We start from the raw sequence: 15,572 nt of genomic DNA on the forward strand, positions 1-15,572 counted from the left end.
ACAATTTTAAGATCTATTCTGTAGCGAAGAGGACTATTCTCCTGCCTCCTTCACTGATAAGACATGAGCCAGACAGCCCTCTACCTTTTAATTATTTAGTGGAATCAGATGACTTCCTGCACTGAATTCCTTGGCGTTTCTGCAGGAGAGAACGTCATTGAAACCAGAATTAGTGGCAATCGTGTCATATTCCAATTAAGGTTCAGTAGTTTTATGATTCCAAAGAAATAAACTTTTATAAGAACTGTTTTGCTCCTTAGACTCAGGGGTGTAATTTAATATCCTCAAGGTTAAGAGTCTCTTTTTAAAGTAACCAGATTGACATTCTTTAGGAAAATACTAGAGCAAGGAGACTATTTTGTATTAGTCTATTGTATTAGTATTGTATTAGTTTTGTTATTGTATTATATTGTATTAGTCATTGGAAAAACGCCAAGAATCTTTTTGTAGCATATGTCTACACTACAGGCTGTAAATTCTACAGGTAAAGATTACAGAAAGAAGTTGCTTCTCATCAACATTTTCTGTCTTGATAAGAACTTTTGAAAAACTACCAGGAATTTGTGTAGCAAGTATCGAGGGAGGGTTATGAAGATCTTTCATCCAGAATCCTCAGCCTAGCCTTGCACAGCCATTTTGGATATCCAGTTTCAAGCTCTAAATAGAAACAGACGGGTAAAAAGAAGTTATTTTCTCTAAAGTCTACGGCACATTGTATTTCAGTTACTCATTGTTATCTGCTAATTACAGCAACTTTCCGGGATTCTGTTGTACTACGCTTGTTCACATTTTTTCCAGATCTCCTTAGCCATGGCTAATTAAGCAGTCATTATGAAATGAACAAGCCTATCACAAAAGAGAGAAAATCATTTTGTTTTCCATTACAGGACGCCAAACAGTTTTCTTGCATTAAGGCCATCTCTCTCCATTCATCAGTATGAGACATGTCCATCATTAAGGAGTGGAAGGACCATTAGAAAAGTCCTTCCTTCCCCATTCCAACATAGAAAGTGTGTTGGGCAAGATTTCTTGTGAAGAATGTTTTTTATGGGGGCGGCACCTGAGTGGCTCAGTCAGTTGAGTGCTGACTCTGGATTTGGCTCAGGTCATGATCCCACGATTGGGATTGAGCCCCATGTAGGGCTCTGCACTGAGTGTGGAGCCAGTTTAAGGTTCTCTCCCTCCTTCCCCGCTCCCCTCTCTACGTCTCTCTGAAATGAAAAAAAAAAAAGATGAAAAAAGAATGTTTTGTGGGGGAAACTTCTGATTAACCCAGGACATTGTAGAAACTCAATAGAAATCGATGAATGGATGAATGAAGGAATGAAAACAGAAACTCTGAAATGTAGCCACAGTGCTCATTTTGTCTCCTTTTGACAAAAATCACAACTTTTTGATAAATTTTCTAATATAGCCATTGCACTTAAAAAGTGAAATCATCCCTCAGATAGAGTCAGTTATTGATTTAGTAGGTGAAACTTTGATAAAGCAAACATGAAATAACTGTTCCATTAGGAATGATACTTTCTCCGTAATTACCAGTGCTATTTGGTCCTTAAAATTCTTCATGAGAGGGGTGTTTGGGTGACTCAGTCGGTTGAGCATCCCCACTTTGGCTCGGGTCACGATCTCACGGTTTGTGAGTTCGAGCCCCACGTCGGGTTCTGTGCTGACGGCTCAGAGCCTGGAGCCTGCTTCGGATTCTGTGTCTTCTCTCTCTCTCTCTCTCTCTCTCTCTCTCTCTGCCCCTCCCATGTTCACACTCCGTCTCTCTCAAAAATAAATAAACATTTGAAAAAAAATTCTTCATGAGAAACCGTAAGTGTGCATACTCTGGGCAAGAAAAGTCTAAGAAAGAAGTTTTGTTTCTGTTATGTCTAAAATGCCCAAGACTCTGACACTGTTAAATCCTAGCTTGCTCCCATAGTCAGGTTTGAAACTCTCAGACTGAAACATACTCTGTTAAATTGTCTCTTAGAAATTTTAGCACACGGGAGAAAACAATTCCAACCATCTTATTCTTCTGATAAGGACAGAGGGTGTCCCCTCTCCATCAATAGTGGGTGGGGGTACCATCTGTCACAGGAACCTACCTCTTTGGCACTTTGACTGGGATCTGCGATTCCTCTTGGGTCTTTATTTGCAGATTTCTGGAATACACAAATTGTGCTGTGTCAGGAACTGTACCAGATGTCACACGTAGACACACATACACACAAGCACATCACATGCAGACGGTCTCTTCTTGATCCATGAACAATCTAAGAAAGTTTGTACATTGTTATGGGAGACGATGGGGAGATAGTCCTGATTAGTGAAGCCTTATCCGAAGCCATTTTTTTTTCCTTGTAATCTTTGTGGCGGATCTCTCCAACCGTGTATTTGGTAAGAGATTTCCAAACATTTTTCAAGCGCTGGAGTTTCCATTGCGAAAACATCCCTGTTGAAACCCCAGTAAAAACAATTTGTCAAAATGGACGGTACTGGTTGAGTGGGGTATGGGGAGAAATGATCATTCAGCCCCATCCCAGCTGGGTGGCACGCTCCGAGATCCTTTTGTGGGAGAGGAGGATTCTGGGGAACCATAGACTGAAAGCTATCTTAATCACACCCTTTTAGCTACTAATATAGACAGCATAATGAGAATTGTTCATTTGAAAAATAGTTGAAAATCTTGGTGCTTTCAGAGCTTTGTTATATTATTTGACTTTTTCAAGGAACCAGCAAATAGTTAAGTGACACCGAAATTATTACTGAAATGGCCACAGACTAGCACAACCCAACAGAAAGGGGGTAAGGGACCATACCCGTGTGATGTAGTGCGGACTTGAAAAACTGGTTGGAAGTCTCTCCAAGGACTCTGCAGTTCTTTGCTAGGAAAAAGAGATACTATTATCCTTGCAATTAAGTGTTCTGGCAAGTATGACCGTTTTCTAAGCCTGCACAATAAATTTTCTAGCTATCTCTAGAAAACACCTAGTAAATGTACAAATATCAAAACACATGGGGAAATATTCTTCCCTAAGTTATTCTCTTATACTGAAGAAGTCTAAGAACTCACAAAACAAACTTACATGGAGAAGAGTGGGAGTTTCTTTATGTATTATAGTAAGAATTGACCAAGGCAGATCTTTTAGCATCCGAATGTAAAGTCAATTTCTGAATGTTTGAAATTCCATAACCAGCTATATTCTTGTTTGTATATGAAAACACAATAGGTTCTTGTGCACAGATTCATATCTTAAAATCTTAAAGAGGTTAGAGTGGGAGAGAGCCAAAGCATAAGAGATTGTTAAAAACTGAGAACAAACTGAGGGTTGATGGGGGGTGGGAGGGAGGGGAGGTTGGGTGCTGGGTATTGAGGAGGGCACCTTTTGGGATGAGCACTGGGTGTTGTATGGAAACCAATTTGACAATAAATTTCGTATATTGAAAAAAATCTTACTAAATTCACTTTTTTTACTATAGGATTTATTTATTTATTTGTTTTGAGAGAGAGAGAGAGAGAGAGAGCGAGTGAGTGCACTAGTGGGGGAGGGGCAGAGACAGATGGAGAGAGAGAATCCCAAGCAGGCTCCATGCTGCCAGCACAGAGCACAATATGGGGCTCTATCTCACAAACTGTGAGATCATGACCTAAGCTGAAATCAAGAGTCAGGTGCTTAACCAACTGAGCCACCCAGACACCCCTAGTATAGGATTTTTTATAGGTGATAGTGTCTTCAGCAAATCAAAAGGGTTTACTCTTTTTCTCTCTAATTTTTTTTTTCCTTATTGTAATGGCTATAGTCTCAAGTAAAATGTTCAATAGAAGTGGTGGGAGTGGACATCATTGCTTTGTTCCTGTTGTTATAGAAAAGGTATTCAGTTTTTTTAACCATAAATATATCAGCTATAGGTTTTTTGGTAGATACTTTCACCAGGTTCAGAAAGTTCCCTTATGTTCCTAATTTACTGAGTTTTATCGGGAACATAGATTACATCTTTTCCAAATGCTTTTCCCACATCTATTGAGATGGTCATATAATTCTACTTTTTGCCAAATGATACCGTGGATTAGCTTGATTGGTCTGTTGATGTTAAATTTTCCTTACGTTCCTAGGATAACCCTCATTTGGTCACAATACCATATCCTTTTTATGCATTGTGAAATTCAATTTGCTAAAATTTAGTACTTATGCACTTATATTTATTAGAAATATTGGCAAACAGTTTTCTGTGTTGTAATGCTTTTCTCTAGAAGGATAACAGAAAAATACTGTCCTTGTTAAAAGAGTTGGGAAGTATCCATTCTTTCCCATTTTTTGGAAGAGTTTATGTAGAATTGGTAATATTTCATCATTATATGTTTGGTAGAATTCACCCATTATTATTATTATTATTTGTAGAAAGTTTTTTACTACAAATTCAATTTTTCTCTTAAACACGGAGATATTTCGGTAATCTATTTCTTCATGAGTAAGCTTTGGTGATTTGAAACTTTCAAAAAGTTTACTATTGAATTACACTGTCAAATATATATATGTTAAAATAATAATTTTTCAAATTAATCTCCATGTTCAAAATATTGCCAATTTAATAAGGGACATTACTCTCCTGGGATGTCACCTTTATGATTCCGGATAGTCATTTTGACTCTCGTACTGTTTTCTCTTCGTGTGACTGGAAGTTTGTAAGATTTATTAATTTCTGGAAAACAGCTTTTGCTTTTATTGTCTTCCTACAGGATTTTGTTTTGTTTTGTTTTTAGTTTCACTGGTGACCAATATTTATTATTTTCCTGTCCTCTATTTGCATGGGGTTTTATTTGCTTTTCTTTTTTTAGTTTCCTAAAATGAAAGCTGATGTCATTGATCTGATACCTTTCTTCTTTTCTAGCATAAGTATTTAGTGCTATAAACTCTCCTTTACTGGTTTCACTACTTCCCACAAATTTTGGTAGGTATTGTTTCATTTTCCTTTAGTTTAAAGCGTTTTCCATTTTCCCTATTGATTTTTTATTTGACCCAGGTGTTCTTTAGAATTTATTATCTAATTTTCATTTGGAGATTTTTTCCAATAGTTTTCTGTTACTGATTTTTTTTTAAATTTTTTTTGACGTTTTATTTATTTTTGAGACAGGGAGAGACAGAGCATGAACAGGGGAGGGTCAGAGAGAGGGAGACACGGAATCTGAAACAGGCTCCAGGCTCTGAGCTGTCAACACAGAGCCCAACGCGGGGGTCTAACTCACGGACCGCGAGATCATGACCTGAGCCGAAGTCGGCCGCCTAACCGACTGAGCCACCCAGGCGCCCCTGTTACTGATTTTTAATAAAGTTTTGTTTTGGTAACATTGTGTATGACTCCCATTCTTTTAAATTTACTGACTTGTTTTATGCCCCAAAATATAGTTTACGTTTGTAAATTTTTCTAATAGTGCACAAATCAGTATTTTATTTAACTCTTAGATTCTGCTGTGAAATAGTGTCTTCCTTTGCTTATGTCCTGCCATTTTTTCCTTCCCCACATGTAGACCAAAGGCTTCATTGGTGTGGAATCACGTTAAACTGTTCTTTAGCACCTCCCATATCACTTAGCTTAGGGCTAGTTCTACTTCGAATACACATGCAACTACTTTTTAAATCAGTCAGCTGTTGCAAGTGACATTGGCTTACGTGGAAGGGATGAATGTCGGGAAAGATGGGCTCAGTCCTTGTCTGCTGCTCATCACCAAAGTATCCTTTATTCTCCACTCCCAGTGTCTCTCTCGGTGGGCTGTCAAGAGGAAGTTGAATATTGACATAAGCTACGGGGTATGCCTGTGGTTAATATTTAATCATCTAGGAGATTTCTAAACGATTGATACTCAGGTTGCACCCTATAACAATTTAATTGGAGGGAGAAACTAAAAAATTCTTGTATTCTTGTAAAAAATCTCTATGATTCCAATGTGTAGCAAAACTTTGGGAACCATCGGGATAAGGGTTTGGAGATGAGAACATAAATATGTAAAAGCTTGATTTACTGTTACTCTTACTTCGTCTTCAGTAAGAGGCTTAGACTTTTCCCCCAGGGAATATCGTCTACAGTGACAGAGCTTATATATCGTTAGTAGTGGTCCCATTTCACTAGATAGAAAATACATACCTCTGAATTTGCTTCAGCTTAATACATTTTTGGTAACGAATTAATAATGCGACAACCCCTACACCAATAATCACCAGGACAAGCACAACAACCAGGATGGATATATCTGCAACATTAAAAAACATAAGCTTTAGCCAGGACATCAACCTTAGGACAAGGGAGTATTAACTGAGCTATTACAATCCAGCTTCTCCCTTACTTAAAGGACTTTAATGTCCCCTTCCTCCATTTTTTAAAAATATAAAGTAAAAGACCAAAACATTATACAAATTATCATGCGTATTAACAACTGACACTCAACCTGAGAGTCCGTTATGTTTAAGAACAACAATCGGCAGGAAATGTGTTGACTGTTAGTTGTTAATTGACTATAAAAAGGCCTTGTTGTGTTACAGTTTCTTAGAAGATCCTATCCAAATATAAGTAGAAGAAGATACATTAATTGAAACAGCAATTGTAGTATACTCAAATTTAGGTGTTTCAATATGCAAAATAGTAAAAAGACCATACAAATCCACACGGAAACACATATACGTATTAGACTTGGGAAATAAGGAAAACAAGCTTTCTCATTGTCTAGGCTTTTGATATTATATTCTAGAATGCTCACTGGTAGCATTTAAGTTTTCTCCCCAGTCCACATGTTCCTGTTCTTCCTCACACTGGCACTGAAGTTCAGGGCCATCCACCTGGAAGAATAGTTAATCATATAATTTTATCAGGTTATATGTGTGTTTTGTACCTCGCTTAGCTTGGTGCTGGTTCTACATCACACACACACACACACACGCACACACACACACGCACACACACACACACGCACACGCACACACACTTTTACTGATTAATTAACTAAACTGCATATCAAAATCAACATTGGAAACAAATAAATAAATGAAATTACAAGAAGCAGCAACTTTTGAAGGTGGCCTTTGGACAAGAGAATGATTCTAAAAAATTCAAAACCAGATGAATTAGATGGCTTTACTTATCTTTCTAGAAGACATGAATGTTATTAAAAGAACAGCCCTGTTAGAGTTAGACATATCATAGCCACACAGTTGGCTCTAACTAGCCTTAGTAATAACGAGATAACATTAATATGAGAAAAAAGAGTGGTGCAATGTTTTCTTCATCAAAGACCATTGTGTAATGATTAAGGATATGCACTCTTTCTGTACTTATATTTCAGCTTTTCCTTCAACACAACATCATGTGACTTATTCTCCACCTGTAATATTGGGCATAAGAATAGTACTCGCTTTTGAGGCTGTTATGAAGTGTTTAAAATGTAATATATGTAAAGTACTTGGAAGGGTACCTGATACATATACAACTTATATATAAGTGTTACTGATTAATTGCACTAAGGAAAAATGTTACCCACAAATGCAAACTGCTAGGTACTGGTAGTATCAGGTAGTGTTTAGTAATTATATATATTTATATATATATGTGTGTATATATACATTTACATATACATATATGTATATACATATACATATACATACATATACATATACATATATACATATACATATATACAATTTTTGTTATTTGGTCAAAAGCTTTCGATTAATGTTGACATTGTTATAATTTTACTATAAGTGACATTATGATAGATCCTTTAGGTTTCAACTTCATATGTACATAAGTTCCTAGGTTTCTAGATTACCAGTCCAATGATAAAACTATATACTTGTAATATTGGCAATATCTATAAGTCATACCTGGTTTGGATCTTTAGATCAATTTTATGGATGATACATGAAAACATGGATCCCAAATGTGTATTTTATTTAAAAATCAACACTCGTACACACACACACACACACACACACACACACACACGCTCAGGAATGAAGTTGTATGTAAACAAATGACTGGCAAGACATTAATTTAAAAAGGAGCCAAATCTTACAGCATTTTCACTGCACAGAGACAAGCAATTGGTTGAATTGTAGACCTTTTCGAGTTTCACACATTCACCATTGCTGCACACCTGGGAATAAAGTTACCAATACGAATTAATGACTTGCTCTTAGAATTTACATGATTTTTTTCTATTATAAAAAAAACACAACACATGTAGAATCTTCTGTAGAAGAAATCCTCCATAAATGTTTGATGAGATATTTGAAATTAATGTAGCATACAATCAAACACTGTTATATACAAACTCACCATTAAAATGCCTGAATCCTTACTAATTCTTCAAATGTTAACCTAGCAAAGATTCTACAGTTGTAAGTGCAACAATTTATGTTATTATTTCTATCAAGTGTTCTTTTTCTGTTTTTTTAAAGTGTATTTGTTCTTTTTATTTATTTTGAGAGAGAGAGGCAGAGAGAGAGGGAGAGAGAAAGAATCCCAAGCAGACCGCATGCTCAGCGCACACCTGGACCTGGGGCTTGATTCCACGTCGGCAAGATCATGACCTGAGCCAAAATCAAGAGTCAGATGATGAACCGACTGAGCCACCCAGGCATCCTGCAAGTTTTCTTTTGGTTCAATAAGATCCATGCTGGGGCGCCTGGGTGGCGCAGTCGGTTAAGCGTCCGACTTCAACCAGGTCACGATCTCGCGGTCCGTGAGTTCGAGCCCCGCGTCAGGCTCTGGGCTGATGGCTCAGAGCCTGGAGCCTGTTTCCGATTCTGTGTCTCCCTCTCTCTCTGCCCCTCCCCCGTTCATGCTCTGTCTCTCTCTGTCCCAAAAATAAAAAAAAATAAAAAAAATAAAAAAAAATAAGATCCATGCTTGCTATACCACCGTTGTCAACTGTGCATTTGGTTATTTTTAATATCAATGAATCTTCTTATTTATGCTTATTAACTTTGTTTTCCATTTTGCTTGTTACTTTTTTGTACATGTTATAACGAAATTATTGTTGTTTTTGTTGCTTATAATTATTGCCTGGCTTATCTTAGCCCATTTTTTAAATTTTTTCTTTTTGAAAAATTTTGTTACCTTTATTTTTGAGAGACAGAGAGAGACAGAGCACAAGTGGGGGAGGGGCAGAGAGAGAGGGAGACCCAGAATCCGAAGCAGGCTCCAGGCTCTGAGCCATCAGCACAGAGCCTGAGGCAGAGCTTGAACTCACGAACTGTGAGATCATGACCTGAGCTGAAGTCGGACGCTCAGCTGACTGAGCCACCCAGGCGCCCTGCCCAATTTTTAAGTTTTTAACTGTTATTTTTATATTTACCTATTTGTTTTATCTTTATGTTTTTAATGCTTATTTATTTATTTTGAGAGACAGAGAGAGTATGTGAGTGGGGGCGTGGGGGGCGGGCAGAGAGAGAGAGAGAGAGACAGAATCCCAAGTAAGCTCCACACCGTCAGTGCAGAGCAGATTCGGGGCTCAATCCCACAAACCATGAGATCATGACCTGAGCCAAAATCAAGAGTCAGATGCTTAACTGACTGAGCCACCCAGTCGCTCCGATTTTTGCCTATTTCTTTTAAAAAACGTGTATCAGGAAATGTTTTTCCAACTCTATTGAGGTATAACTGGCAAATAAAAATTGTATATATTTCAAGTGCATATTGTAATGATTTTATATACAATGTATACATTGTGAAATGATTACCAAAAACAATGAACACATCCATCCCCTCAAATAGTTACTTTTGTGTGTGTGTTGAGAACACTTAAAATTTTACCCCCTTAGAAAATTTTAAGTATACATTACTGTATCATTAACTATAGCCACCTTCTACATTAAACCTTCAGAATTTACTGATAACAGAAAATTCGTATGCTTTGACCAACATCTCCCCATTTTCCCCACCTGAAAACCATCATTCTACTCTCTGCTTTTGTGACTTTGACTTCTTTAGCTTCCACACGTAAGTGAAATCATACAGAATTTGTGTCTCTGTGTCAGGCTTTATCTTGCTTAGCATACATGAAAAGTCTTCCAAGTTTATCCAGGTGGCTGAAACTGACAGAATTTCCCTCTTTTTCAAAGCTAAATAATATTCCATTATATATATTCCATAATTATGTAGTATATATTATTGTGATATTTTATATGCATATCACATTTTCACTATCCATTTTCCTGTTAAAGGGCATTTAAATTGTTTCCATATCTTGGCTACTGTAAATAATGGTTCAATGAAATTAGGAGTACAGATATCTCTTCAAGATCCTGATTTCAGTTTCTTCGGTTATGTGCCCAAAGTGAGGGTGCTGGATCATAGCGTAGTTCTATTTTTAATTTTTGGAGGAACCGCTATACTGTTTCTATAATGTCTGTACCAGTCTACATTCCCACCAATAGTGCACAAGGGTTTCCTTTTTTCCACAGCCTCACCAACATTTTTTATTTGTTGTCTTTTTAAAATGTTTTTTTAAACATTTTATTTATTTTTTTGAGACAGGGAGAGACTGAGCATGAACAGGGGAGGGGCAGAGAGAGAGGGAGACACAGAATCTGAAACAGGCTCCAGGCTCTGAGCTGTCAGCACAGAGCCCGACGCGGGGCTTGAACTCACGGACCGCGAGATCATGACCTGAGCCGAAGTCGGCCGCTTAACCGACTGAGCCACCCAGGCGGCCCTGTTGTCTTTTTGAGAATAGCCATCCAAACAGGTGTGGGGTGACATCTCTTAGTGGCTTTGATTCACTTTTCCTTGAAGATTAATGATGTTGAACTCTTTTTCATTTCCTTGTTGGTCATTTGCATATCTTCTTTGGAAAAAGTGTCCATTTAGGTCCTTTGCCTTTTTTTTTAATTGGACTGTTGAGGTTTTTTGCTCTTCAGCTGTATGAATTAGTTAAAGCTTTTGTATATTAACTCTATCAGATATATGGTTTGGAGATCTTTTCTTCCATTCCATTGGTTGCCTTTTTCCTTTTCTTGATTGTGTCCTTTGCTGAAGAAATGTTTTACTTTGATACAGCCCCCCTTATTTATTTTTGCTTTTTTGTCTGTGTCACATACAAAACAAAACAAAAATCATCGCAAAGACCAATGACAAGGAGATTTTCTCCTATGTTTTCTTCTAGGTGCTTTACTGTTTCATACCTTAAAGGATCTTGAGTTCATTTTGGTTCATGGTGTAAGTTAAGAATCCGGTTTCATTCGTTTGCATGTGTAGTATTCCCAGAACCATTTATTCAAAAGACTATCCTTTCCCCATTGTGTATTGTTGGTGCTTTGCCAATGATTAGTTGACCATATACACATAAATTTATTTCTGGTATCTCTGTTCAATTCCATTGGCCTATATGTGCATGTTTTAAATGTCGGTTCCATGCTGTTTTTATTACTGTATAGCTTTGTAATATTGTTTGATATAAGGAAGTGTGACGCCTCCAGCTTTGTTCCTTTTTGCTCAAGATTGCTTTGGTGATTCAAGATCTTTTGTCGTTCCTACATATTTTTGGATCGTCTTTAATAATTTTCAGTCTATGGACTTTTCACCTCTTGGTTAAATTCACTCCTAAACATTTTTATTGTTTTTGATGCTATTATAAATGGGGTTGTTGTTTTTTTTAATTTCTTTTACAGATAGGTTTTTTTTCTTTAGTGTACAGAAATGCGACTAATTTTTCTATGTTGTTCTTTATCATGCAACTTTACTGAATTCACTTATAAGTTCTAATAGTTGCTTGATGGAGCCTTCAGGGTTTTCTCTCTTTTTTAAGTTTATTTATTTATTTTGAGAGAGACAGAGACAGTGCAAGTGGGGGAAGGGCAGAGAGTTTAGAGAGAGAGGATCCCAAGCAGTCTCTGGACTGCCAGCACAGAGCCCAATGCGGGGCTTGAACTCATGAAGCTGAGATTGTGACCTGAGCTGAAGCCAAGAGTTGGACACTTCACCGACCTAGCCACCCAGGTATCCCTGGGGTTTTCTATATATAAGATCATATCACCTGCAAACAGAAAATTTAACTTCTTCTTTTCTGAATTGAATGCCTGTTGTTTTTTTCTTGCCTAATTGCTTTGGCTGGTAATTCCAGTACTATGCTCACTAGAAGTGGGGAGAGTGGGTACACTTTTCTTGTTCCTGATCTTAAAGGAAAATCTTTCAACTTTTCACCATTGAGTATGATATTAGTTGTGGGTTTACCACATATGGCCTTTATAATATTGAGGTGCATTCCTTCCATACAGAATTTGTTGAGAGTTTTTATCATGAAAAGATTCTAAATTTTGCCAAATACTTTTTCTGAATCTATTCAGATGGTCATATGATTTTTGTATTTCACTGTCTTAATGAGGTGTATCATTGATTACTTTGTGTAAGTAGACTCATCCTTGCATCTCATGAATAAATCCTACTTGATTATGGTGTATAATCCCTTTAATGTGCTACTGAATTCAGTTTACTAATATTTTTGTTAGGATTTTTGCATCTATGTTCATCAACCATATTAGCCCATAATTTTCTTTTCTTATAGTTTCCTCTTCTGGCTTTGATAGAGCATAATGCTGGCCACATAAAATGAGTTTGGAAGTGTCTCCTCCTGTTTGATTTTTTGAGATGATGAGAAGGAATGACATGAATTCTTTAAATATTTGATAGAATTCACATGTGAAACCATCTGATCCAGGATTTTTCTTTGTTAGGAGATTATTAATTATGGATTTGATCTCTCTTGGTTTATTCAGATGTTCTCTCTCTTCATCATTTAATTTTGGTACGTTGTATGTTTTTCAGAATTTATCCATTTCTTTTAAATATTCAACTTGTAGAATTATCCATAGTATTTTTTATGATACTTTCTATTTCTGTGATATCAGCTGTGAGGTCTCCTCTGTCATTTATAATTTCATTATTTGAATCCTCTTCCCTTTGTTTCTTGGTCAGCCTGTTTAAAGGTTTGTCAATTTTGTTTATCTCTTAAAAAACAAAACAATTTTGGGGGTGCCTGAGTGGCTCAGTCAGTTGAGCGACCGACTTCGGCTCGGGTCATGATCTCACGGTTTGTGAGTTCGAGCCCCGCGTCGGGCTCTGTGCTGACAGCTCAGAGCCTGGAGCCTGCTTCTGATTCTGTGTCTCCCTCTCTCTCTGCCTCTCCCCCACTCATGCTGTCTCTCTCTGTCTCAGAAATAAATAAACATTAAAAAAAACAATTTTGTTGGTATTTTTGGATGACTTCTCTTGTCTGGAGTGAATAAGAAACTATTTGATATTTTCTTTAACGTGGTGCCTCATATACTCTACCATTGAGAGTCCTTGAACTTTCTAGCATGTGGTTGGTACACATACCTAAAATTTCACAGATACACATTCCTCACCATTTTGATATTTAGTTGTTATAATGGGAAACTGTAGTAGTTAAGAATATGGATTTGCAATATAAGGCTCCATTAAATTATTAAAATTCTAGTTCCCTTTTTTACATTATGAATTTTGTTTTCCACTTCATTTCTCTATCACATGATATGAATGACACTGTAATGTTTGGGGGTGGTGGTATGGGAGGAAAGGAGGTGTATTACAGAAAGAAGCCATACTATTTCAGAATAACTGATTTTTTTGAAAGTATTATATTTGCCATATATTCCTGTGTTTATAAACCTTGATGAGTTGGCTATTATTTTTAGTGTCCATTCTCAACTTTTCATCTTGGAATAATACACCCTTTCTAATCTGGCCTTATTCTAGCTGCTCAATTTCATTTTCTGATATTTCACCCAAAGCTCCTGTCACACCAAAATTTCCCAGTTATCTGACTATGCCATACACACTGTATCTTTGCATATTATGTTAGTATTTCTTTCTAAAAAGTCTCTTCTCGGGGCACCTGGGTGGCTCAGTCGGTTAAGCATCTGACTTGGGCTCAGGTCATGATCGCAACGTTCATGAGTTCCAGCCCTGTGTCAGATTCTGGAGTTCTGAGCCTGGAGCCTGCTTTGGATTCTGTGTCTCCCTCTCTTTCTGTTCTTCCCCTGCTTTCTCTCTCTCTCTCTCTCTCTCTCTCTCTCTCTGTCTCAAAAATAAATAAACATTAAAACAATTTTTTAAAGTCTTTTCTCATTTTGTCTGCATTGAAAAATATTCATTACCTCAAAGCTGAAACGTCACTCATTTAATGGCATCATAAGATGCCTTTTGTGTTTTACGAGTAAAGTCAATCACTTCTTCCTTTAGGCTTGAATGTATATTGGTCACAACACTATGAATGCACTTGTGTTTGATTTTAATATTTAATGCAATCTATGAAGTTCTCAAGTACAGTCATCTTTACATCATTTGTATACAGCATGGTCACTGGCACCACAGTATGGTGGTAATAATGGCAATAAATGTGGTTGAATGAATAACATAATTGAAGAACCTATAGCTACTTCATAGTCAAACTAATTTGAAAAATTATGCCTATAACTTCACTAGATGTCTACTGTAAGATACTAATTAAGCACACTTATAACATTTACACATCATTTTGTCTAACAGAGATTAGGCGAAATGAATATTTAGTATCGTGTTATTACTATTTTGCTCCATAAAAAATAAAAACGTTGCCCATTTGTTTCTGCTTTCACATATATAGGCCCTCAGGAACCAATTACAAAAAGTAATGTTTTCAAGTGACTGAACCAAGAAGTTTTAATAGAACAAAAGGCTTTCATCTTACCATTTTATCTCCACATTTTGTTCCAGAAGCTACCAGGCCCAAATCTTTAGAATTGTGGTATGAACTAAAAGTTTTGCACTCAGTAGTGACATTCTTCTTTGAAACCTTCTTAAGGTGATTGAGCTTTTCTTCCCCAGGTAGAGACAAGTGCTTCCCTCTGCTGCAGTGTATCTTCCCACATTTGACATCTCTGAAGGAAAGGGAGAATATTCTCAGACTTGGGACCAGGAAATAAGGATTTCACAGAGACGAGACCAGCAGTGAAGCAGTTTGGTAACTTTTCTCTAGACCCAGGCTTATCAGTGGGCTGCCGAAGCACCGAGAGAGGCGGGATGAAAGGTTGGACAGTCACAGTCCTGACTCTGGGAACTGTGATGCAGAACGATCGTATTTCTTTAGATCTCTGTGATTGTCACAAATCAACACTAGCTCACGTTTCCAGAAGAATATTTCCTATTAGTCATTTGAGTTAGCATAATGTTAATCAAGACATTCGAATCTCTTTGTGGCACAGAGCACCCAGTTAATTCTCACAGCAAACCTATGACTTTGCTATTATTATAACACCCATTTGACAGATTGGGCAACAATTGGAAGGAAGAGGAGGTTAAGGGATCGCCCAGTTTCACCTAGTATATTTAGGAGCAAAGTGAAACTCAACCTAAGTCTTTTAGCGTTTGTTTTCAGTCCATATCCCTCTGTGGCACATAAAGAAAAAAAAAGCCTTTCTGAGCGTAACAAGTCTGGAAGAATGACACAGCTCATGGTTTTTAAAATCAGATCGTTCACTTCTCCCCTTCCTTCCAGTTTCAAGTTCTACGTTTCTTTCTCGATATGGCTTCACTCG

At 37.1% G+C, this 15,572-nt stretch overlaps 1 protein-coding gene across 1 annotated transcript in view; it reads right to left on the reverse strand.

Moving 5' to 3' along the window:
• Positions 1–580: 580 nt before the first annotated feature.
• Positions 581–15,572, reverse strand: part of ADAM7 (ADAM metallopeptidase domain 7) — a 64,043-nt gene continuing 49,051 nt past the window's right edge. The window contains exons 16-22 of the mRNA XM_042982640.1: positions 14,726–14,915; positions 8,051–8,131; positions 6,740–6,818; positions 6,130–6,235; positions 5,658–5,757; positions 2,094–2,150; positions 581–657 (exon numbers count right to left, since the gene is read on the reverse strand). Of these exons, the coding sequence (XP_042838574.1) occupies positions 613–657; positions 2,094–2,150; positions 5,658–5,757; positions 6,130–6,235; positions 6,740–6,818; positions 8,051–8,131; positions 14,726–14,915 (658 nt within the window). The 3' untranslated portion in view covers positions 581–612. The remainder of the gene's footprint in view (positions 658–2,093; positions 2,151–5,657; positions 5,758–6,129; positions 6,236–6,739; positions 6,819–8,050; positions 8,132–14,725; positions 14,916–15,572) is intronic.

This window comes from Panthera tigris, chromosome B1 (genome assembly GCF_018350195.1).
Source record: "Panthera tigris isolate Pti1 chromosome B1, P.tigris_Pti1_mat1.1, whole genome shotgun sequence".
In the NCBI taxonomy this organism is placed as follows: Eukaryota; Metazoa; Chordata; class Mammalia; order Carnivora; family Felidae; genus Panthera; species Panthera tigris.